The sequence below is a fragment of the Lepisma saccharinum genome, chromosome 11 (assembly GCF_977018435.1).
Source record: "Lepisma saccharinum chromosome 11, izLepSacc3.1, whole genome shotgun sequence".
Lineage (NCBI taxonomy): Eukaryota > Metazoa > Arthropoda > Insecta > Zygentoma > Lepismatidae > Lepisma > Lepisma saccharinum.
Genome location: NC_139239.1, coordinates 34,766,442 through 34,793,798, shown reverse-complemented (window position 1 = coordinate 34,793,798; position 27,357 = coordinate 34,766,442). Strand labels below are relative to the sequence as shown.

Here is a 27,357-nt window from a genome sequence, read left to right as displayed (position 1 = left end):
GCTGAAACGATTCAATTTTGAAATTTCTTAATATTTTTCTCATACATTACTGTTAGTATTTATTCGCTAACGATAAAGAAAACGATGCATAAGAAATAGAACTAATAGCCTATTACCACTTGCATCTGCGAAAGAGAAGAGACATTATTATATTTACATATACTTTCTCACTCCACTGCATCTTCCCCGGTCGAAAAGTCGCATTTCAAACCTCTACTAGTATTAAGAGATATTTTAATAACACGAAGTCATGTTATAGTGGTATAGGTAGCGACTGAAGAACATTTTTTCAATACCAGAGAACATTAGTAGCAACCAATGAAAGAAGAATATATCATTCTCAGGAAGTGACTGCCTGTAAAACGCTCTTGAAAGAAGTCACGGTAAATTCTCAGTGTTAAATTAATCCTTTCGATCACAACTCTTTTCTCTTCATTGTTTGTTTATTTGTTTCAAGCCCACTTTTCTGCACATATAGGCTAATTGGAACTCGACCTACAGTTTAAAGTTGGATCTTTACTACTATACGGGCAAAACACCCGTGACCCTTTGATTACAATTCGACATTACCACTACGACAACGGGGACAATATTTTCATTAAAAAGCTCACATATCAATATGGTTTACATTTTGTGCATCCAGGCCATAGATTTATTTCATACATGAATGCGAACATTTTTTTTTTCAAATATAATCATTAAAATCACAATGTTGACTGTAAATCTTTATGTACATGATCATGTACAAGGAAACATAATACTAAAAACTGCATTTTTTTATTAGCTCTTTTAATAATAAATAGTTGTGCACTAAGGCACGACATTTTGTTTAATGAATACTCTATCTCTTTAGATTCTCAGAGATATTAAAGCTGATTTTCAGTGCTGCCATCTATGATCCAATTTCTGAAACAAAACGCAAATTCTTTTCTGTTCCTAATTAAACGGTTAATATGAAATTACGGGTTAAGAGGTGTATTTTTAAAATTCGTACAGAATAAAGTGAACATAAAGAACACAGCACAATTATTCAAGCATAACGGATCAAGATCTGCACGGCATAAGCATAAATACTGACTGACGCTCCAATAAAAATCGTACGGGATCCAGTATTCCATTGATACCAGCACGAAACCACTAATCATATTAGCTTACTCCCATGAATAAATTTGCATTTTTCTCCATCATTCTTAAAAGCAACGAAGCTGAAAAAAAATATTCTTGTGTGAACGAAAACCGCACGGAACAACATACACAGGTATTCATTACTCTCGGCCATATTTTCTGCGTATTCGTTTAGTTTTCGTTGTAGTAATAACAGAGAAACGGTGTTGTTGGCTAGGTGTGTCCACATAGGCTTTGTGCATGAAAAATCAGTACGTGACTTTCGAAATCCAATAGTTGTTTTAAGTGTTGCAATCTGCCTAATATTATGCCAAAACAAAAAACAATAGCTAATTCACATTTAAAAGTTCCTATAAATAATGTTTTAATGTTTCATCCGCCACGTGACAAAATTTAGATGAAACTCGCAAAATATCACTTGCCTAGTAAGCCTGCCAGTAGAAGAACCAATCACGTATGGCCACAGAAATGAGTAAATAAAGCTAGCTCATGTGTGTGCTACTGCGACAAAGGTTCCGACCGAGGACGTGAAAATAAAGGGTGTTTTACAATCTCTCTCAAAAGTCTTAGGACAACGACATTTTAAACTAGGCAACCCAACTTACCCAAGGCATTGTTGGGTTGCGTGTGGAGTTAGGCTAAATTTCAGGGTTGCCACATGCACAATAAATATTTATAAAATACGCGAAAGAAAGAAATCCAAGTATTATTGTATAAAACTAGAAAAAAAATGTCATTACATTTGTTGCAAATGAGAAATACTTTCTGAAAGAAAAAAATGATTTTCTAGTATTTGATTACTGATGAATCTACACAAAGGAAAAGATGAGAGATGAAACGGAAGGGGACAAAAGAGAGAAGAAGAGAAATTTACAATTTAACTTACCGTGCCATTTCTTGAGCCATACCAAGCGGACATCTACCATATTATTTATAGATATGTCGTATAATTTGCTTGTACTAATTGCAAAGTCAACATATTAGTGATACTTATAAGTTTGTGCTGTGTGGTTGCATAAATCATCGAAATAATATTCAGTGTTTGAGGATTCGTAGCATCGAAACGAGAGGAAAGAAATATATATCAAGAAAAGTTGTTTGCCTTATTGTATTAACATTTATGCGGTGACACTTTGTTTATGAGACGCTAGAGAAGATCGAGGCACTGGCAAGTCTAGTTTCGTCTAGTCTGGTCTAGTCTCGACATCGTCCGCAACAAAACTAAACTGCACAATCTCTTTAAGAGAGAAGCAAACCCCTTATGACAATTTTGACCTTGTCAAAACTCCGCCGAATGCGTTTCCCCCGGTACGTAGCCCCATGTTGCCGCCCCTAGGTCGTTGTAAAGATGACGCACTCCCCGCACAAACACTACAGTGAAAAAAACACTGGTGTTTTGGCTACACAAGGCAATGATTCCAGGAGCCCACACCACAGTTTGGTCAACATTTAACCACAGTGGTATTTAATTGCTTTGATTACAACCGTACATGTGTGTTATTTTAACAAGGTTAAACGTTGACCAAAATCCTAAGCTTAGGTCGGCATCTTCCCCTGAAAGTACTATAGGGTCTACCAATTTGAACGTCAGATCTTTAAAATTACATAGAATGAAAACCACAAGTGATAATGACATATATTTTTTTATTTTATTTTGAAGAGCAAACAATGGCATTATGTCTTGAACAATATGTCGTTCAAATGTCCTCCTCTGCTTCGGTGGGTGGAATGAATTCTGAATGTCCAATTTTCCAGCACGTCTGCACACATATTGAGCGGTATAGCCTCTATGGTTCGTTCGATGTTCCGTTTCAGGTCACGAACTGTGCCTGGCTTAGTCTCATAGACCTTAGATTTGACATAACCCCATAGAAAATAATCCAGGGGGGTTAGGTCACATGATCTTGGTGGCCAGTTCACATTATCCTTTCTGGACAGAACTCGTCCGGGGAACTTTTCCTGTAATAATTCCATTGTTTGGCGAGTTGTGTGGCAAGTTGCACCGTCCTGTTGGAAAAACACATTGTTGATGTCAAGATTTACCAGTTTAGGCCACAAAAATTGCACCACCATATTCCTGTATCGCTCCCCATTGACAGTCATATGATTTCCATATTGGTCCTCTAAAAAATAAGGCCCGATCAAGCCATTGGCCAGAAAACCACACCACACAGTCACTTTCTTAGGATGAAGGGGTACGTCCAGAATCATTTGCGTATTTTCATCTGCCCAAATCCTACAGTTTTGTTTGTTCTGTCGGTCGATTATGTTGACCATAAATTCCTCTCAATGCACGAAATGTCTGTCGAACTGAACACGAATTTTGATAATAAATTCGAATAATTTCTATGCGTTGTTGCATTCTGTATCTCTCCATGATAACTTGTCACAGACTACTACACACAGATGTCACAGTTCCATCTCGTCATTCCAGTCAGTGTTGCATAACACTCTTTCAAAGTTCTGACGTTCAAATTGGTAGACCCTTTATTTATATTAGCCCTTCTTTCCGTTAATCTTTAATAAAGAGCCTAAACCTGTACCTTTATCTCGATGTCGAAATAATAGCCTAATGTACCATACACAGGCCCGTACGCAAGAGGGGGGCAGGGAGGTCATGCTCCCCCCTCAGGCCATGAATTTTTTTAATTTGAACGTAAAGAAAACTACAAAAATTACGTTGATGGTTTTTCAAATGTCGCAAGAATTTCGATTTTGTCCTTGCACAAATGAATAGGTTGTTTATGGAGAGAGGCAGACTCTAGAAGTCTGCAGTCTGCAATATCGCGCTATTTTAGTTCTATAACAATTGATGCAACGCTATCAGACATTCCGATTTAGTTGGGACAGTCCATTCCTTTTAATTCATGTCCCGAGTTGCTATAAGGAAACAAAGATTCTTGCGCCACTACATACATTGTACTGCTTATGTAGGACTTTCTGTAGAATACCGTGTACATTTTTAAAATTGTCTGAACTTTTTATGAGTCAAAAACAGTTGTTTGACGACATTCGACAAATAGGAACCCCTTAATTGTTGAATGGTTTCTTCTATTATAGTTTCCCTAATGTTTCAGATAATTAGAACAGAGGGGAATTTTCTATACTCTTTACATTATGGAAGAACGGTTCCTCAATGACTGCAATACAAAACCAATCATATAAGGGGCATTAAGCTCTCCACCCGCACCGCAAGGTCTTTGATTCCTTTTCGCCAGCACTGAGCACAAGGATAAAAAACGTTTTCTTTCTCCAACATCAGGGTTTTTCTGCAACTGATGTCCATTCTGCCACTCAATATCATAGGTTTAATTAATATTATGAAAATAGGAGAATCCACTTCACAGCAGAATCGTTGCTAGATTTTTCTGGTAAAAAATTGCCTGAAGTACTTTTAACATATATATTGTTATTTGTCCAAAAAACTCAAGAAATTAAGTATATTATTATTTACGAAATTCTGTCGATCGGAATTTGTTTTACTGCAACTTTTCTTCATTTCTACTTGTAATTGTCTTGAACATAAATGTACAGTGGGTGACCGTACAACAGACAACTTTCACAGTGTGCAAGGACATGAAGGCCAAAAAATTCGATGCTACGACCATGGCATTTTCTATCCCACATGTATGCATCCCCATTTAATAGCTTCTTGGTTGCCACTGGAATTTATTTTTAATGTCGATTAAGATTTTAAAAGCGAAAACACGCCATGGAAACAATATTTTGCCAGGGTGAAGTCACTTAGCCGTTTCCTTCAGATAATTTATTTACAGGGTTCGCACTGACTCCAAAGTCCTGTACAACTGGAGGAGTCAGGAAAACAAGGCTAGGACTGAGGTCATTGGAAACAAATGATTTTTTATTTTTAAAAAAGCTTTCAAAACCTGGAAAAGTCAGGGGAATGAAATTATTTTTGCTTGGCAGAATTTGTAATAGGAAACAAGTTTCGTTTTATCTTCCCAACAATCTTCCTTTTTGGGTAATATTGCTTATAAAATGGTTCTTTCATTTCATTTTTCATTCATTTTCAAAAATGTTTAACAAACGTGATTCATTTGATTAAGTTATAAAGTTGAAGTGTAACTCTTATTTTTTAGCATGTTAAATCATTACACAGTTATGTAAAACACCTGGAAAAGTCAGGGACTTTGCGAAATGGATGTGAACCCTCATTTATCAACCCCACACACATATGTTGCTTTTCGTAGGCTATTAACTACAAATATTTGTCACTTTGGTTGTATACATATAGGTTAGAAAATGCTGTTCTTCAACATTTCATAGCAAAATAAGTACATTTCTCTCTAACCTCTCCCATACACTCCCCCCCATATATATATATATATGTTATATATACACACACACACAGTGTATAATATGAGAGAAAATTCGCCTCTAGGTCTGGTCCCCCCATCAAAAAAATCCTGGGTACGGGCCTGACCATACACGAGAGGTTTGTAAAGCTGAGTCCGAAAGGTACAAAGAACAAACTTGAAGTATGGTCTTGTAGGAAGTGACGTCACCTAGTGCAGTTCGAAAACGCCAAATAAACGAGCAATCTAGAAGACCACAGCGCGGACACGCACCGTTGCAGCATTGAGTATTTGAGTCCTGCACTCGTTATTCATTTGTTTGAAATCACGGAGGTAGAAGGACATAAAGTTGTCGGTTGAGGTTCTTCTAACGTGTGGAAATGTATCTATAAGAATATTTTAAAATGCTATGTGATTTCTATGGTGAACAACAAATGTTTATAACGCGGGGAAAACAACGTGTCCTCAGTTTTATCTACTGATCGTATTTGGCGCTGCAGTCGAAGTGCAGTTCGAAAGACTTTCAATTCCAGTCCACAGTCCAAAACCGGACTCTCAGTCCATTCTCGGAGCATGTTCGATTCAAGTACGTTCTTGCACCTATCGGACACGGCCTGAGATTACAATGCAAGGATGGCAACGATGATCCATCGATAGAATCTTGAAAAGGAAGCTCCGGCGGTCGATCAGCAAGCAGCGAGCGTCGACATGTTTACAGCGTTCTAAAACTCTGGGCGTGGAACACCACACCCGCCGATCTCTTATTCCATGCGACCCATTCAGCCATCCGTACGCCCTTTAATAGAAAAACAGGGAAAGTTAACGTGTACCGCAAAGGACCGATTAGGCTGCAATGTTGTCAGGTCGTTTAACTCAATCCCACTGGGGGTGAAACGGCTGGGCAGCCAGCTTTCCCAGATATTAATAATGAACAGATTGGAGCTGTGGTTAGGAACCAATAAAGTTCTAGCGGACAATGTAACGCATACGGATACTGAACTGTCCTATGAACGTTTGACTGTAGATGTCCTTGACGGTTTTGCTTTATTTTACGTCCCTTTTCTGTCACGCTAATCGCTAAGATGGGGATAAAGAAATAAGATTAAATTGAAATTGATGAAAGGACACCTTATACCTAAAAACATATGGAAGACACACACAAATCCCACAGAGAATTATATTGGCTATGAGTTCAGATTCCAGAGCTTCGTTAGTCTGCAAGAATGCAGTCCGAGGTGTGCTACGTGGAAGAGAGATTTACATATTATCAGGGTTGTTAATGGTCCAGGAATTTTTTTAAAAAATCAATTCCGGTCCAGGAGAGAAAATCAGCAAGCGTAAATGGGTTCTGGACCGTAAAGAACCTTTTTATCTGCAAAGTATTTCAATTCGGTCCAGGAACTTTTTTTCCCGGATGAGTTTATATACGGTCCAGGAACCTTTTTTCAGGTTCAGTTTAAATAGGGTCCACGTTCCGTATTGAAATGAAACAATAGGCAACTTGGACCGAATTTAAATTGTGCGAGAAAAAATGTTCCGATCCCGCAGCGGAACACATTACAATGTGTGGGTTCCTGGACTTTAACAACCCAGAATTTTAGTCATATGAACGTGGGAAACTAACATATTGATGTAGTTTAAGCAGCGATACGTTATTACCTGTTACAGTGGGAAGGTAACTTATTTCAAGTATCGCAGCCTCCCGCGCGCTCTTGTTACCTGCTTCTCTCCACTCTCTCTCTCTCCCTTGTTAGTAGCCTATGTAAGCTTCAAACCAAGACCCCTACCGCTGTCGCTCAAAGAGAAACAAAACAAATTGTAAATCTAAGGGTGTTGTGTGTGACTACTAGTCGAATTATAGACACATAAAATGCGGTGTCGGAACATACTCACATATGTGACCATTACGTACAGTCACAGGCAATACAAACTGAACACCTAGATCCTGAAATACTCACTTCCTTGCAATACGTTATCCGTGTTGCCTAACCCTACGACGATAGGTCAATTTTAATAGCGAACTTTCAGTGGCAACTTCTACCACAACCGTAGAATTAGGCAACACGCATAACGCCTTGCAGGGAAACGAGTATTTCAGGATCTACAGTAGGTGTCCCATTTTTATTGCCGGTGACTGTACAATGGGTGTAGAAGACAAATTATTTCGAAAAAGTACCATGTTCCACCTAAGTTATATACATTACTACCTGATTGCCCGGCGTTGCACGGGTATTTATTTATCCCAATCTTCTATTAGACAGGAAAATAATGAATTCTAACTATAGTGCAAAATGAACTTGGAGTTGAACGACATTGAGAGTGTCACTATTCATCTTAGCGACCACGAAAACTATGGATTCCACTCTAATATCGGTCGTTTTCGATTATTTTTACATGACACCCCTTCCCACCCGTAACCCTCGGGGTGCAGGGGTGTTATGGAGTTGAACGGCATTGGAAGTGTCACTATTCATCCTAGCGATCCCGAAAACTATGGATTCCACTCTAATATCGGTCGTTTTAGATATTTTTTTTAATGTCACCCTGAAATATTATTTCCAGATTGCAAGTCATACCTGTACCAAATTTGGTTGAAATCGCTCCAGGCGTTCGAGAGGTATGCCGGACCAAACACACACCCACACATCCACACTCACACATACATCCATTCTTATATATATTAGATATACACGACGTTGGGGAGGGGGTACATTACCATTCATCAGTGTCATTACCGGAGGTCATGTAGGAGGGCCCATCGAATCCTGAAAGGCAAGGAAAACCCAGCCGAACATATGTGGCGCACTTCTTGATAACAACTCTGGAGAGGGTGTCGGTCAATGGAGTCAAGAGATCATACTCCAGCTCACCATCTTTAATATCGTTCGGCAGAGTTGAAAACTGCCCCACTCACAAAGAACATCCATGCCCAGGCTGAGATTTGAATCCGGTACCCCCGGCATCATAGCGCACTGTGATAACCAGCCAAGTAGGCCGGCACTTGAAATCGTGGAAACGCCACCTAAGTAATTCCAAAAATGAAGAAGAATTATGACAATTCAAAAGTCGAAAGAGGAACTCTAGTATTATCGAAGATTGTCGGACTTCGTAAATGTAAATTTAGGTATTCCAATTTTTATATCTAATATTTGATGTCGTTCCTAGTCACCAGCGTCACCGTGAAAATACATTTCGTTTATCTCCAGCAACTCTTTCTTCCAGGACCCGAATGTTGAAAGCCCTGTCTCAGTAATATGCGTGGTTATGGGTCGGGACCGGGTTGGAAAGAAATCTGCGGTTATTTTGAGCAGAACAAACGGCAGTTTTGCTTTTATGGAGCGGCACACGAGCCTCGTCAAAACGAAAACGCAGGCCAGGAATCTGCGAATGATGTGCATCATCCGATGGGGGACCCCAGAGCCATAACTCTAAACCCAGCTGCATACCGCCGTCTGTTTTATGCGCAAATAATGACACCCCGCGACAGATATCTTACGTCAGCAATAAAGTAACGTTTGACAAGTCAATCTTCTTCTGCACGAGACGCTGATGGACGACGCACAAGGCGTGAAACATTGTCAGCAGTTCCCTTCTCCCTCCACACATACAAACTTATCTTTTTCTTCTTAACCATCAGAGGATGCATTTCAATATCCGGCAGTTCTATAACATACAGTGAGTGAAGAGTGTTCTTTTGAAGTTCACTTTATGAACGAATAGGCAGTACCGGATTTACAAATCTAGCCCCCACCCCCGCAAAATATTACCAGAGGCCCCCCTCTACCTACCTACTTTCACACATTATATATATATATATAAAATTACGCATATATTATGTGTGTGTGTAATTCTTGATCTCATGTTGACAAAGTCACATACAAGGGCCTACAGGGTTATTCAAAAGTCCCTTAACACTCCCTATAAAGAGTAAAGGAATTAGGCTTGGTACATGATAGAAAAAGGTTAGGCTTAGGGGGAACCACATTGGTATGTTCCAAGCGGAAGTTCGTCGTATTGGTGGCTGTCATATTGAATTCAACACAAAACTTCTAAATGGGAAGGGGGTGATGCGCATAAGGGGGGGAGGACAAACCTAAGTAAACCATACATACTGATTTCTTTCTGTTTACGGGCGGGATTTTTTTTAAAGTTGGGACCTAATGCACTTGAGTTAAACTTTGAAAAATTGTAACATGTAATTATACAACATAATTCTTTACATGTAACTTTTGTCTGAGAATTTGATTATCATATTCCATTTATAATACATATTCCTACCATCCTTTATAGGTGTCTAATATCTTCACACATACAAAAAAGGAAGGCACATATAAAAAAGGAAGGCCCAAGATAAAATTTTCATCCAGGCGAGGTCAATTTTTGGCACCCCAACTGTCCACCCTGTTACCCCCCCGCCTCAACTTTCTACCTTGATCCCACTACTTTCCACCTACGGCTAATACAAAACATGACCGTGCTGTAGGCTATATGCATTTACGGTTTAAAGGACGATAAATAATAGCCTTGTGTTTTCAATGTCTTCACTTCAAAGAACACGTACATTGTAGGTTGATATCAAAATAACAGTAGCCTCTTACTTTAAATTGCCACATGATTTTGCAATATACATTTGTCATTGAGAAGTAACTTCAATCAATTTTTTCTATACAAATCCAAATCTTTATAAAACAAATATCCACATTTATGTAATCAGAAATAAGGATTTCGCTCTACTAAATCGGGCCGCCCCGGTCTGGCACCGTGGAGGGCGGAGCAGCGGGCATTCGCTTGGGTCGCCCAGCCCTTAATCCGTTCCTACAGATGTTGGTTAAGTACTGGTATAAATACGTATGTAATACTGCAACTTTTAGCCACATCAATGCACTATGAAGTAGCACACACATGTTGACAGGTACATATAAAAAATACTAATCTTGATTAATGATTATATAAAACAGTGGCATATTGATAACAGAATATTTTAAACATCTGCTTGACTTTTCCGAAGGGAAACAAAGGTGCATATTTTCCAATGGACTGGCTCATTCAGGAGCATGAAGACTACAGCATTCCCATGTTTCTTCCTCTATTCTCGCACACATTCATTCATAATATACCTAGCGTTTTCCTTAATTCATTGTCGGTTTGAAAAAGGAAATACTGAAATAGTAAACGCACAAGCACAAGAAAGACTCTCAACCTGAGTGATAACCCACATTATTGATTCTGCCCATTTCAGATCAGAATCCTGCGTAATTTTCCACCTGTTGCGTGAGAAATTTCTGTGTGCAAAAGTTAGTAATATGTTGAAAGTTATAGATTGGGCTCCCTATAGGGGGAGGGCAAACGAGAATTGGAGGTGCCAGCCCCCCCCCCCCCCGACCGCCTTGGATTAGGCGCCCGTGGTGATGTAATACGAGTATATGACACTGTTTTCTCACACCTGGAAAATTATATATTTGTTACAATCATGCAGTCATAACATTTCCTGATTAAAGATATGTTGAAGAGCCCTTCGCAACTGCATTTTTCGTGAAATTCTAGCCTAATTTGATTCTAGTCTGATTGCCACGCGCGAGACCCGGACTGGGTGATCTGTGGTCGGAATTTTCCCGGCTTTGTCCCCACATAATGCGGCTCCATGGCACACCCAGCCTCAAATCAAATTGTACCAGGTGGAGGATGAAGGCGGCCGGAGCGTGGTGCTGATCACATCACCTCCAAGATGTCAGACATCAAAAATATGTGCCCCATACCCTAAATGTGTCTTCATGGCACGGTGCTATATGCACAGGGAAATTTACCTTTATATATTGTATTCGTTTCTGTACCCCTGAGTAACTATGTTTTTTTTTAACATACGCGAAACTCTACTATTGAAATGGCCGAGGGTGCCCTAAAGGCTTCCTTGTCTCCGGGTTTTGCGGCTTGTATGCTAATCCGGACTGGAATAGATACAGGATAAAAGATACGGGATCTAAAGTTTGTAGCGGGATTAGAACTCAAATAAGACCATCCCGGGATTCACACTCTGGAACTCTTGGTGACAAGGATAGCTAGCTCCCTGACAAATATGCTAATAGGCCTTCCCGGATTTGTAGTGGTACAGTCCACGCGTTTACTTCGTTAACGTCGAAGAACTAAAGTAAACGCCGCCACAAACGTGGGTGGGGATAAATAGCGGGCGAGTTGTTTTCGTCCAATGACACTCAACCTTCAGCCAATGGGCGCAGCTGTTATTCTGCTCGTCTACTCCACGTGGAGTCCTTGAGCCAATGGGCGCAGCTGTCATTCTGCTCGTCTACTCCTCGTGGAGTCTCAGTCACATGACTGCGGATACGCTGTTGCCGTACTTTGCAACTTCAATGTGGAGACCGTGGGAAGGTGCTTGTGCGCGGAGGGACAAGGTGGCGTAGAGTAGATGTGGAGAGTAGATGTGTGGCAACACTGTGCGGTGGATTTGATTGTTGCAGATGGTGGGCGCGCTCCGTCGACTTCAAAGCCAGCCGGTCGTTAACGCAGCTAGCGCGTCGACTATAACGCTGTCACCTTGTAATAAAGGGGGTCACGTGTTCCATTGCCGATGGGAGCACGTTCCACAGTTTTCGGATGGTACTTTAAACTGAAGGTCCAGGTACCAGTGTGAGCATAAAGTGGTAAACAATTACATTACTGAGAAAGTCCATGTATCAGGTGCAATTGGAAATTCAAAACCGCAGAATATTTACCCGAAACGACCTGAAAATATAGCTGCAACAAATGAAAAAGGAGAATCATGTTTCGGTCCTATCATGATCTTTACAGTGGAACACACCTCATGTAACATGACGGTTCCAGTAAGCAAACATGCGTTTTGCAAATCAGGATAGAAACAGAAAGAAATTCCCTGCGATTTTCGCGATTCTTAGCCAAAATGGATGACGTCAATTTAGTGTCGCTGGGTAGCAACCATGCAATGAAGACATTATTTCTCGTCTGGAACCCTTCTGAAATCCCAACAGTGAAAAACGTAACATGAAACCGATCTATCTCACACGAATTATGACTTAACCTTCTAACCAATTAAGTTTCTCGCATTTCTAAACCCGAAGGTTTTTGCCTTCACAGTTCCTCCATATCAACCCAAACCTTGAGCATCATCGATTTGATTCGATTCCTGGTGCAGGTACATGCACAGTGGTTCGGATCGCACTGCGGTACAATTGTTTATTCTCCTACCCTCGTTTCGGCCTTCCTACAGGTTTCCTACCATCAGATTTACTGATAAGGACCTGTAAAAGGGTACTCCCCCCTCCTTCTGGTTCTATTGTGACGGTTAACTTTTAAACGTAAATATAGAATCTGCAGGGGTTCCACTCACCAGTCGAGTGGGAAGTTGACAAACGTATATCTTCCCGAGACAAATTCACCACTCTAACCACTTCCTATGATATTTAATAACACTCCAGTATAACTAAAACAAAAATAGCTGATTGATATCGGCCCCACGATATCAGAAACTGAGCTTGTAACTAAATGTAAGATATCTTGAGAGAATACACAAAACAAAACAAACGCCTTGTTTTGTTGCCGAATTCAGGAAACACTCGCTACTCCTGATGCTTATACCACCAAGTTCACAGTATTTTTTTCTCGCCGCGATGACGTCATTGGTCTGCGATGCCGCCGCTGATAATGAATGGTGGCTGAGATGGAAATCAGAAGTGTTTGGGTCTGTTGGAAGACAGAGAAGAAGAAAAACGGTCCTTGAAGGGAAGGCGGGATGCGCAGTCCTAGGTCAAAGCAAAGAGGGAGGTCAACGATTCTGGGAGTAACCGCGTGGACAGCGTGTTGAAATCTTCTGCATGCTGCACACTCGCAAAAAAAAAAAAGAGTTTGAATTATGCACATCAGCTTAATGAAAAGAAGCTGGATATTGCTACTAAGTTAAACGAAGACAAAATTATGGAGACGGAGCTGGCTGGGAACTTAAAGGAGATATACTAGCATAAGCCCAGTCCAGTTCTCTATTATTGCGAAGAATATATGACTCATTCTTCATCTCTTCTCGAAGTAGGAATGCATACTTGCTCGTCTCAATATTTCTCTTTACAAGATTCAGATGTAACACTGCAGTAATTTTACACCGAAACCAACAAACATTGACCAAAAAATTACAAATACGAACAAGATGGTATACCTACAAAAATATACTATTTTAGCGTGGTATATTTAAGACTGAATTTCGGAAATATTAGTTTTGTCTTTCTTTCTTTTGTAGTGTAAATTTGCATCTCTCAAGTCCACTATCCACCCACCACAAATCGCCAAGGACATCAAGTTTTGGATATCGATTTCTGGATGGCCATTAGATGTCTAGATTTTGATATCGAAAGATAATATCTAAAACTTGTCTACTTCTTGTATTCAGTAAATGTCTACATCTTATGGAAAAAAAACTACCGCAAATCAATATACTACATGTACTTTAATAGAATTAGAAATGAATCAAGGCAGAATTACAAACTAAACAGTCTTCAAAGAACTAATTTCCCAATTGACATGTTGCTTGCATACCGACTTTCTGAGAGTGCCAGTAACCAGTATACAAAGATATTACACTTCCACAGATCGAAAGTTCTGAACGCTGCTTCCATAAGTAACTTCAACAATAAGAATCGCATATGCGGTTGTACTTGTTAAGAGAACAAAAAACTACTCGGCATTCAGACGACATAGAAACATTTCAGTGTCGGCGGCGACATTACAAAACGGAGAGCATACTCTTTCAATCATGTGTATTTGGAGAGGGCAAACACCGCGAGGCTGGAACGTCTTCGGCTCCCCTATCCTCGCACTTCGTTCCATCAATTATCCCAGTCATCAGTCATCCTTCTCATGGTCAGCCTCAACACAGGCCCCATGATGCAATGCTTTAATCGGCCCTTTTAGCTTCTTCCGAGGGACTCTTACGCAGAAGTTTGTTCCAAAGAACTGATGCTAGGGCAAACATCTTCCTGGAGAGGATCTGTATACTACCAAAGCAGCTATTGTTAGAATAACATTTGGACATTTGTACGAAGATTCAATGCAGTTCGTAGTAGTGTGTAATGAAAAGAAAATCGGAGAGAGAAATTTATTATCGAAAAGTTTCAATTTCGGGTAATGACTCAAGAAAATCCTCTATTTTGTCTCAGTCTCGTAAGGGCTACTTAAAATCGAGACGAGAGCGAGACCAGATTGTTGAAACCTTTGTACAATCGAGAGGAGACCGAGACTCTCGATCTCGTTCCAGACTATACGTTGTTTTCAAAACCTACGCAAAATTTACATTACTGTGCGACTTCTTCACCAATACCAAGCGGATGTGTCAGGTGAGCATTTGTAACAAAACAATTTGAAATTATATACAGGGTGATGTTATGTGCAATCATTCGACCTTCAAGGTCCATTCATCCTGCTGCAGTTGCAAAGTTGATTCCCGGCCGATGTTTGCTCTCTTTCGTCCTTGTTCAACGGCTATGAAGAACCTCGTGCTAACACCTTTGGTTCTCCATACAACATGGTCTCATTATATATACAAGCATAAATTTATATAAATGCAAGAAAACTTTTCTAGTCAAGGTAACAAACAAATACAGAAAAGTATATTCTAAACTTACGGTTCTGTTATCCTCTTGCACTCTCGCATCTGAGTGGAGACCCCGCCCCCACACGTCCTAGAGCAAGGTGACCAATGGGACCAGTCCCCCCACATTCCCCAACCGGCGGATCTTCGGTTCGCCAACCGCTGCTTGTACATTTGATGTACCTGCGGAACAAAAAGAATCCAGTTAGATTACACAAATTTATTAAGAACTAATTTTCGTAAACATATTTTGAATCTTATAATAGCTATCAAGAAAATTGTATTTATATTTTTAAAATTACGTTCCTTCTCTGACTCTTTAGGCTAATCTCGGTGATGACTATGAATGATCACTGGTCTGGATGAAATTTTCCTCCAGGACTCGAAGCTGGTACGTAAGTGGCAAGATCCTGAGTCCGGTAGGGAGCACACACACATACACATACACACACACACACACGCATGAGGAACCCACTGAACGAATTTAGGTGTGTCGTTGTCGTGGTGGTAATAACCATTACCCATTTATTGTTCCAGATTTCCTATTATAAAAGAGGGAGGAGAACGTCGAATGCAGGATCAGGGTAGCTCCTCTGGGTAAGATAAAATTCACGTAGCTATAATCCAAGTTTTGATGCGATTTTTCCAAAAGTACAAGAATTTTATAATAAAAGTTAATTCATAGAGTATTATTTCATAACACATGTGTAAAAATGTATTTGTACATTTCATTTACATCAAAAAGATTTTAAATTCAGCTGGGGTCATTGCATTCCTTGCTGTGTCAACCACAAACTGTAGCCACTGTAGTCAAGTAACATGAACAGAATAAGGATTTTTATATATATATATATATATATATATATATATATATATAATAGAAACTACTTTTGGCTGAGTGAAGGGCTCGGGGGTAATGACATTGTAATTATTGAGTTTCATAAGCAGAAAGGTTGTTAGCAGCTATACTGCAGATAAATTGCTTTCGTGTTATGGTTATCAATTCCAGAGAAGATCAATGCGTCCGATACAAATTCCATAGCATGGCAATTACACGCAGAAATGGAATGATGACTCTTTTTACTTTGTAACTCAATAATGACCAAATGTTACCCACAAGCCTTTCAATTGCGAATTATGAATGCCTAGTTTTCGTAGGATTTACTTTACTAGGTGTCACAATTTTATCACGACTTCATTTGGTACAACCGTGTAGTTGTCACTACTAGATAAAAGGGGCAGTGGTAACGTCGTCGCCTTTAATCAAGGGGTCCCGGGTTCGATACCCAGTGGAGGCACATAGTGATTCGGATCCACTTTAAACTGTAGGTCCAGTCACTATTAGTCTATTTGTGCATAAAGTGCTAACTCTCTAGCCTTCTTAAACCCGAAGGTTTATGGCTGCAGCAACACAAACATTCCATATGTCCCTATCCTGGGCAAGATCAATCCAATCTCCTCCATTCTTACACATTTTCTTTAGGTCCATCTCAACGTCATCTCTCCATCTTCTTTCTTGGCATTCCTACAGGTCTCTTACCATCAGGTTTCCCAACAAGAATCCTGTAAACTCTTCTTTCCTATCCCATTCGTATCACATGGTCAGCCCACCTAAGTCTCATTTATTTAATTATTCAAATAAAAAAATATAAATAAAATGGAGACAATGACACCCTTTACGAAAATTTCCGGCACACCCGCATACGTTACTCCTCGTGGCCCCACACCAGCAAAGAAAGACCGTTCATCCCACGACACACTCCATTGAGCGCTCCTTGAATGCCCATGTCAATTACTTTGGGCGTATCAAAGTGCCTCGGTCAGACATTTATTAAGACAAGTTTATATTTTAAAATAGCTCCACCTTTATCGATTGCGGATCTCCCCGAGCAAGACCAAAAAATATCTCTTTATAAAACATTCAGTGTGTACTTTTGGGCGCGTCTTGCTCTTTATATTACCAATGCTGTGAGCATTAGCGAGCATTCTCTTTTATAACCTGCGCGCGTATCTAAAACTCAAGCACTCAATAAAACCTTGATATGCTGGTATATAATTCAAGATCAAATTGAAGGAACCTCGTTCTTGTCGAGCGTAGGAGTAGAAATAGCACTGCAGAGAGTTTAAAACCTTCGCTTCATTCAAGGTCGCACACACCTACGAAATTGTTCAATGGTACTTAACGGAACAGTGTCAATTTTTAAAAACTGTTTACTCAAGACGTAACGTGTTCTACAGCGAAAGCATGTTCATCTGTTACGAAGCAAGAAAGCTCCTATATAAGTAAACCTTTTACGTTATTAATAGGTAGGAAATTCAGCAAAACATCTTGTCTTTGTTAGCAAAACAGCGAGAAACTGGCCTGGTTTGTGATGATAACACTATTTTTTTAATTGAATATACCTAGGTAGTAAAGAAACTGAATAAACCACTGGGACCCTCATATAGGAATCCGATGGGGCTAAGATCTTTCCCGAAATTTTCAAATGAAAGTAGAAAGACTCTGGAATACACAGTGGTAAATGCAAACTCACGTTAAGATAGCCCGATTACCATTTTTGTCTTCGTACAAATTTTAAAAGGAAGCTTGAAAACGATATTTACGAAATATTTTACAGTGTGTAACACCCATTCCCTACAATGCAGCTATGTAATATCTATATTTACAGTTCCAGCGCCCTCCGAGGAAAAAAAAAACCTGCGTACGATAGTGGAATGAATAGTATCGTCTCTCTTCCTCTTTAACAATATCGTCCGGTTGATGTAAATCATATACAGGGGATGGACAAAAATATGGAAACACCTGCGAAAAAAAGCCAGAATGCTGTAGCTAATAAGGTGCAGAACCACCTTTAGCTACCAAAACGGCCTGCAGTCTCCGAGGAGTGGACAAATACAAGTCGTGGATGGTGGATAATGGGATCTTGTACCATTCTTCATGCAAAACATGGTCACAATCCTCCTCAGTGTCCTTCTGTCACTCAGTGTACATTTTCGTCCACGCAGGTGTTTATCTGATGATGTCTTTCCGGACATCATGATCTTGGATCGAGTCCCTCTCGATACGCCAAATAACATGGCTACTTTGGTAACAGAGGCGCCTGCAAGGTGGGCAACAACAATTTGAAACTGTTGAAACTTGAAACAATTTGAAACACTGTCAGCTCCGACATGATTCAGCATCAACTGCACTGCACGCCATCTACAGTGCAACTGTCGACTCCTACCAGTCCAACAGGGTCCTATCTCACGGCGCAAAACAAAATAATGTCGCACCGCGTCCAATTTCAAGTGGAAAAATTGCGTTGATATCACCCGTTCCGATGTCGTGGTGTTTCCATATTTTTGTCCATCCCCTGTAGATGTATGTTTTATTTATTGTACACAGGGACGGTAATGTTTTCTTTTGATTACAGGTTAGCTATGGCAACCGAGTGGATATAATTCTTCTTTGTGGACGAAGGTGATGGACTTTGCCACACGAAATTTAAGGTGTATGTTCTGGCAGTCTCGAATCTGGATCATTGCCACGAAATGATAACAACTACAACGTCAGCTCTAGAACCTTACATTGTGAAAAGAATTCAAGGAAACATGTTGAAACGCCTGAGGAAATGTTTTGACAAATGTGCAGTTCATGAGTTCTGTAATTGGTTCCAGACTTTACGGCCGCCCTGTATATTTCACAGGATTGTTCATTGAAACCAGTAGACCTAGTGTCCGGGTTAATTAAGCAAGGCAAGTAAAAGAAGCAAAATAGAACAACATATGGCGGCGTGAAAATATGTAAAAAATTCGATTCAGAGGTGGATCGAATTAAAGTTGGGGGATATTTTGCATTTTTTCCCTATAATGTACAAAACATTTACCGTACATAATCTTTTCCATTTACAACAGTATAAAATAAGAGGAATGTGTGACAATATCCATATTAATTAGGAAGGTATGTTGTATGCTAGGTTAGCTAATTGTGTCTTCTACAGCTTCACTGTATAGAGGAAAGATGGAAAAAGAGAGCTCTACAAAAACTGGTGCTCTTAACAATATTGTACGTCCGTGTAAATTATATATAAATAAGACTTAAGCGTATTATCTGCTTTCATGTCAGATTTTACCAACCTGTGAGCTGTAGTGTTTAGGTGACAAGCGACCTGCTCAAATATGATACTGTTGACAATATTGAACGCCCGTGAAAATTATATATAAATAAGACTTAAGCGTATTATCTGCTTTCATGTCAGATTTTACCAACCTGTGAGCTGTAGTGTTTAGGTGACAAGCGACCTGCTCAAATATGATACTGTTGACAATATTGTACGCCCGTGAAAATTATATATAAATAAGACTTAAGCGTATTATCTGCTTTCATGTCAGATTTTACCAACCTGTGAGCTGTAGTGTTTAGGTGACAAGCGACCTGCTCAAATATGATACTGTTGACAATATTGAACGCCCGTGAAAATTATATATAAATAAGACTTAAGCGTATTATCTGCTTTCATGTCAGATTTTACCAACCTGTGAGCTGTAGTGTTTAGGTGACAAGCGACCTGCTCAAATATGATACTGTTGACAATATTGAACGCCCGTGAAAATTATATATAAATAAGACTTAAGCGTATTATCTGCTTTCATGTCAGATTTTACCAACCTGTGAGCTGTAGTGTTTAGGTGACAAGCGACCTGCTCAAATATGATACTGTTGACAATATTGTACGCCCGTGAAAATTACATATAAATAAGACTTAAACGTATTATCTGCTTTCATGTCAGATTTTACCAACCTGTGAGCTGTAGTGTTTAGGTGACAAACGACCTGCTCAAATATGATACTGTTGACAATATTGTACGTATATTGTATTGTATAGGAGACTAGAAGCATATAATTTGGCGAAAAAAAAAACCAAGTAAGGTCATAGAAAATAGTTAAAAAAAAAGTGAACAATTATATTTTGCATTGCACAGCATTGGATATTAAATAACATACCCCCAAAAATCTCTGCATTATGCGTTCTGTAAAAAATTGCCCTACGTGCCAAATTGCTGTGTCAAGTGAACATTTTCAAAGGCACTGTCGTACTTGTGTGCCGGGAAAGCGAATATGTGCGACCAAACTGTGCTCTAAGTGTGGAAAAAATATTACTATTGCCAACTTCAAGCGACACCAGCTTACTTGCAAGAGCACTGGAACATCTCTACCGCAACCTTCCAAGCGAAAGGTAGAAGTAACCTCCCTCGATGCATCGTCACCTGCCAAACGCGTCAAGCTGGCGAAGAAAGCAGACCGATTTGCGTTTGAGCATTTATTAGAAGACTTTAACATAACATCAGACAGCTTCTGCGATGTGCGTAGTTTTCTGGAGAGCGAGCGAGCTAAGATAATATCCATCCTCAACGATGCATTGGCTACACACTCCACTAAATTCTATGCTGTGCTATGCTGCAAGTATAAGAAACCGTCTGATGAAATATATAAATTCTTCCATGCGACAAAAGCAAAAACACTGCATCAGGCAGATGTCACTGACCTCGACAGCATCTACGACAAGTTTGTCGAGGAGTTTGTGGCAAAGCACGAGGAGCATCAGGCTAAAGGCTCGGGCGGTTCGCTGTGTGGCGACCCCCACAAACTTCGTCTGAAACTTAGCAAGTCCCTGCCACTGGCAGGGTCTAGCTATATTGCACTGCCACCCGAGGTAGAAGCAAGGAAAGCTGTTCTCAATATTCAGAACAAAGACACCAAATGCTTCCTCTGGTCGGTGCTGGCAGCATTGCACCCTATACCTCGGGAAAACGGTCCACGCCGTGTTTCACACTACAAGCAGTATGAGTCGGAACTGGAGGATGCAATGGCCGGGATTGCCTACCCTGTAGAAGTCTCGCATATTCGCAAGTTTGAGGTTTGTGCTCGTGACTTGTTGGGCCTGCAATTAGCCATCAATGTTTACGGTCTCACCGAGAACAAACATGAGGTCCACCCCATCCGGGTGAGCAACGTGAGCAACAACAACGAGGTACGAGAAATCAACCTCCTGCTCATCAAGGACGAGACCCATCACCATTACACCCTTATCCGTTCCCTCTCTCGGCTTGTTTCGAGCCAACGGAGCAAAGACAAAACCCACGTCGAGGTGTGTCGCAGGTGCTTGTCTACATTTCATAATCGAGAACAGCAGGATTACCGGCGCATCAGAGGACCCAACATTGCTGCTGAGAAGCTAGCTTGCCACATGCTCTACTGTGGTACCAACAAGCCTGCACGAACTATCCTGCCCGAACCTGGTGCAGTAGAGTGCTTTCGCATGCACAGTGCTATGGTGAAGCATCCTGCCTATATTGTAGCAGACTTCGAGGCCTTTCTTCAACCTCTGTCTAACTGCGAGCCCAACCCCGAAACATCCTCTACCATTCCTTTCCAAATCCACGAGGCCTCGAGTTACTCCTATGTTGTGGTGTGGCGAGACCAACATATTGCCTCCGAGCCCTCTGTGTATCGCGGTCCCGACCCGGTCAAACACTTCCTGGAGAGAATGCAACAGGAAGCCATCAAGATAGGGAAGGTGCCGTTGGCCCCCAAGCCCATGCTGCCTCTGTCTCCCAAAGACAAGCATCAGCACGAAATGGCTCTAAATTGTCCTGTTTGCAACTCGGTCTTCACTGACGATAACAAAAAGGTCCACCACCATGACCATTATGGGACCGGAAGCTACATTGGCCCGTGGTGCAACAGGTGTAACTTGAGAGCCAGGGACCCGCGCTTCATACCGGTCTTTTTTCACAATGGCTCGGGATATGATTTCCATCACTTGGTCACACATCTAGGGTACGACAATGCGAGAATCAATGTCCTGGCACAGAACGAGGAGCGTTATATTAGCATCAGCAAGTGGGTGCCGATCCCCGACTCAAGCAGCAGCATCGAGCTTCGGTTCCTCGACTCTCTGAGGTTCCTCCAGGCAAGCCTCGATGCTCTTGCTGGGAAGCTCAGAGACGACCAACTAGCCATTACCACATCAAGTTTCCCGAACTTAGATGTCGCACTCATCAGGCGTAAAGGGGTCTACCCCTACGAATACGTCACAGACCCTTCCAAGTTCGAAGAAGAGTTGCTGCCTCCCCAGGATAAGTTCTACAGCCAGCTGAGAGGTTCAGGTATTACCGACGAGGAGTACAAGCATGCTCAGTCTATGTGGGTCGAGTTGGGTTGCCGAACTTTCGGTGATTACCACGATGCATACCTGAAGCTTGATGTGACGCTTCTTGCCGATGTGTTCCAGGCGTTTCGGGCGACTGCGATAAACATTTACAACCTGGACCCTGTATATTTTTACAGCCTTCCTGGACTGGCATGGTCGGCCATGCTCCTGCTGACTAAAATTAAACTTTCACTTATCTCCGATAATGATATCATGCTTTTCATCGAGAGAGCTATCCGGGGCGGCATGGTCCAAGTGTCGCAACGCTTCGCACACGCCAACAATCACCACATGGCCACTGGTTACGACCCCTCCCAACCATCAAGCTACATCATGTACACTGATGTGAATAATCTTTACGGGCACTCCATGATGCAGCCACTCCCAACAGGACAGTTTGAGTGGGTTGATCCTTTATACCACGACATCGAAAAAGAGTGCGACGAGTTTGGGTTTTTTGCCGAGGTGGACCTTGACTTCCCCGAGAAGCTGCAGGATACATTCTGTGACCTTTCGCCTGCTCCGGAATTCAAGTGTCCACCTGGCTCGGATCAACCGAAGCTCGTCATGGACTTGGAGCCCAAAAAGCGTTATGTGCTACACTACCGGAACCTCCAGTGGTTAATGCAGCAAGGGGTCTCGGTCAAAGCAGTTTACGACGTGCTCTTGTTCAGGCAGTCTCCATGGTTGAAGCCGTACATCGAACTGAACACCAACCATCGCACTGCTGCCACTTCGGAACTTGATCGCGATTTTTTCAAATTAATGAACAATGCGGTATTTGGGAAGACCATGGAGAATGTGCGAAATCGCGTTGATGTGAGGTTGGTGACGAAGAAAACACAGTGTCGTCGACTTGTTGCAAGCCCGCTGTTCAGGTCTCGAACAATTTACAACGAACAGATGTCTCTGATTCACATGAACCGGGGCAAGGTGCTACTCAACAAGCCCATCTATGTGGGAGCTGCAGTTTTGGATCTGAGCAAGTTGTGCATGTTCGAGACATATTACGGCATACTACGTGCACACTACAACCACAATATCTCGCTCCTCTACACAGACACAGACAGCTTGGTGTACCATGTTCGCACGGCCGATGCGTATGGTGATATAGCCAAAATTCCAGCTCTTGTCAAGCTCTTCGACACATCGGGCTATCCCCAGCTAAACCGGTATGGAATTCTGCCCCGGAACAAAAAAATACCCGGCAAACTCAAGGACGAGAAAGACGGGGATGTGATTGTGGAGTTTGCTGGACTTCGTGCCAAAGCCTATGCGATCCGGGCTGAGGGTTCTGTAACAAAAAAAGGCAAAGGGTGTAAGCAGGCAAGTGGTTCGGGAGCACCTCAAGTTTGAGGATTACCTTGAGTGCCTCAGAACAAAATCGCCCATTCTACAAAAAGAGCATCGTATCCAAAGCGTCGATCATGTGCTTACAACTAATATTGTCAGGAAAGTTGCTCTGGATGCACACGACGACAAGAGGTGTATTCTTGAATGTGGGGTCCATACACTTCCGTGGGGCCACTATCGCCTCCAAACTAGTAAGACCTGCCCAGAGTGTAACAAAAAGTAATAGGCAATGCGAAAAAAAAACAATTTTAATTTACTTCCACTTCCTCGATTACATGCATGCATGGCACAGCAAAATTAAACTTCTGGAAACTGCTAATTGCAATTTGTACTTATATATATAAAATTCCACATTTCTTATTGTGTGCTATTTTTTTTTATTTATTTAAAACTGTTCAGTCACTCTTTCATTCTTGACGTCATACACAAATGTTTTCTCTGCAATAAGAATGACACTGCACAGAGTATCTGCAGGCAAGGCATCGTGGAACTCGCATACAATCTTGATGTTGGTACGATCGTTGACCACCACTTGCTTTCTTTTCGTGGTGTTGATGACGGTCATGGGTCTCCGTGCTTTGAATTCGCTGGGGTTGTAGTACATGTCCACGCTTCCCTCGGTCACGCGTTTGTAAGCCGAGAACGCTTCATAAAGTTTGAGGTAATCGTTTTTGGTCACGTCGAGGTTGTAATTCTCGCGCGGGAACACTTCGTTCCTACCGTTCTTCAGATAAACGTTCTTGATCTTGCAGTCGTCGAACTTGCTGGAATCTTTTTCCTGATTCTTGTCCCTCCCGGTCTGAAAAAGCACTACGACGAAATCTGGCATGTCGAACTGTATGTTGTTGAACTGTGTCGTCACGTCGAATTCCATGTGACTTCCCGACGCCATCTTCTGCACGCACTGGTAACCGTGAAAATGAATCGGCACCTGCGGATTTTTCAAAATCTCCGCTTTGTACTTGAGGGCGTAGTTCGTTTCGTATTCCACCACCGGCATTCTCAATTCCATGCTCCGGATGACGCATTTCGCTGCTTCGGGTAAAGTGTTGGCTATCGGCGTGGTGCCGTCCGGACCCAAAGTAGCGTATCGCATCAGTGCGTCGTTGTCGTTGGCCGCTCTTCGAAACGTGATCCTCAGTCCTCCCTTCCACATGATCTCCTTGTAGTCCGAGAAGAAACCAGGCAGCAGACGCATGGGAAAGAGCACCGTGTGACTTCTCGTCGATATTTTGGTCCCGGCTTCGAATCCCCCGGCCTGGTAGTACGCTGCGTCCGTTTTGGATAATTTCAACGTTCCCACTGCCGTCGACGTGATGCCTGGATAATCTATTCTGTCGATGACGGTGTTGTGTTTCCTCACCTCCACCTGCGAGAACAGGTGAGGCACGAAGTTGTCCACGAGTATCAAGTTTGCTGCTGCGGGAAACGCGTCTCCGCTTTCCTTCTTCACCACGTCGAATTGAAGATAAAGGTCCGCTCTGTGAGGATGAATGAACCCGTCGCCTACGTCCACGTCGTATTCGATCTCCCTGTTCGCTTCGTTCAGATTGGCGAACGTGCGACGGTTGGGAGGGAAAGACTGCAATTCGTAACTTTCGATTTGCTCCATTTTACATGTATGGTTATTTATTATACGTTGATCTCCACGATGGCCGTCGTAGTGGCACCTGCGAAATCCACCACGTCTCCTTTCTCGTTCGTCACCACCAACTCTATGTCGTCTATGCGGTTGCGACATACTGGAAAATAGATCGGCGAAGAGGGCGTGTAGATGATCGGTTCCATGAACTCAGAACTTGGTTTGAAAGTGGCTATGATTCCCGTCTGCTTGTGACTTCCTAATAATCCGTCCGAAGATTTCGTGATCATGCCTTCCGCCACGTTGCAGTGTACGTTCAGAGTCTCTATGGCCAAGAATTTAGGAATGTTGGTGGCTACGTGCTTGATGCCAGCTTCGAGTTTTGGGTGGTTGTTCTCGAAACCTAAAAGTTCTCCCATGGTGCCCAGGTCCACGGTCTCCGTCGCGGATAGGATTTCCACTCTGTGCGTGACCGAATTTTGAGAAAGGTATGTGCCTTTGGGTAATTGAGCTTGCAAAGTGGAAAGATTGTATTGTCCTGGCGTGACGACGATGTGTTCGCTTCCGACGCTAATTTTGTTGTTGTGCTGCGTGACGTTAGGTATGAGGTACATGCTGTAGAATGCACGCAGAGCCACGGATTTAGGATAGACGATGTCGTCGTGCAGCGTGAGTTTCAAGATTGAAGATTCGCTCGTGAGATGGAACACGCCCATCCTAGTGATGCTGTTTGAGGTTCCACAATGCTTTCTGGAAATCCTCGATCGTAGGGTTATTTATTTTAGAGAGAAACGCGAGCACGGAGAGGCAGAGATGACCGCAGTTCACGTCTCCGAAATTTTGAATGCGTTCGTCGTTGTAGTATATAGAGGTTTTGTTCGTTTTCAGATAATGAATTAAATTTGTAGGTGGAACACCTCCGAAAGAATCGAAAACGAATGCTTTATCATCATTTTTGTGGTAACATATCCAATGCGTGCCTGGATTTTCTTGACCGTCCAAGTTGACTACTCCGCATTCTCTTCTTTTAACGCTTGAAGGTAACGAGTCGGACATGAAAACTCCTCTGAAGTGTTTGATTTGTAACGGTCCGATCAGAGATTCAATGTCTCGGTTGGTGAGTGCTGTTGTTTCTTTTTTTTAAACTTCTTCATCACGCCCTTCCCCCCTTTCTTCTCCATGGCCAGGTTGTGACGTTTCTGTTCTTCCAACTCGGCCTTGTTCTTCTTCGAGTCGATGACGGTTTTCGCGATGGCGGCACTTCCGCCGGCCAAACTTCCCACGGCCCCCAATGCTGCCAGGATGGCGGGGATGCTGAATATGAAACCTCCGATCTTTTGCTGTTTCCGCGAACGCTGCAATCTTTTCAATTGAGGTGTGCTGAGCAGTAATTTCATTCCGTGTCCTTTCGACAAGCAAGAACGTTTCTTCTCGCGTTGTTTCTTGGTGAGTAACCCATCGAGGGCACCTAGATTTTTTAGATTCGAATATGGTATCTGGTACACGACACCCTTGGGCTTCATGTTGATGCTTTATGTGTTATTTTCACGGTATGTTATTTATATATATATTCTGAGATTTTTTCTTGTGTAGTTTTTTTACGGTATGTTATTTATATACCCCACCCCAATTTTTGTTTTGTGTTCATGGCGATGGTGGTACCCAGTGCGGCGACCCGTTCACCCAGCGATGCGTCTCTGCTCACGAACCTTTCGAAAGCTGCATGTTCCAATTTTTTGTCTGCTTCGTGACGTGCGTCCAGATCCGTCTGCGTGGTGTTGTAGGCGATGTCGTGATCTTTGCATGCCGCGTCCAACGGATTCACACCCTTGTCTCCTCTCTCCAATCTTTTCTCGAGTTTGGTACCCGGTCCACAGTACTGGTAGCCAGGTAGATGCATCTCGAAAGGTAACTTGTTGATGATGTCGTTCACGAGTCCCTTTCCTTCGGCCACGTTCCAAAATTTCGGAGGCAGCGTGTTGATGATTTTGATCAGGTAACCTATGCCCTTGTCGTCGTTCACGATGAAGTTGGAAAGTTTCGTGCTGATCATGTCCACGATGCCAACCTTCTCGTTGTAGAAATTACGGTTACCTGCATTCTCTTCGCCGGCTATCACCAACAATCGGTCCACGAGTTTCCTAACGTCGTCCACCCAAACGAATTCTTTGGGTAAAG

The 27,357-nt window shown here is 42.0% G+C and overlaps 1 protein-coding gene across 1 annotated transcript in view; it reads right to left on the bottom strand.

Annotated features, from left to right (window-relative positions):
* The window catches only part of LOC145995000 (papilin-like), a 379,499-nt gene that overhangs the window by 128,039 nt on the left and 224,103 nt on the right, over positions 1-27,357 (bottom strand). The window contains exon 3 of the mRNA XM_083131532.1: positions 15,083-15,231. Coding sequence (XP_082987658.1) covers positions 15,083-15,231 — 149 coding nt within the window. The remainder of the gene's footprint in view (positions 1-15,082; positions 15,232-27,357) is intronic.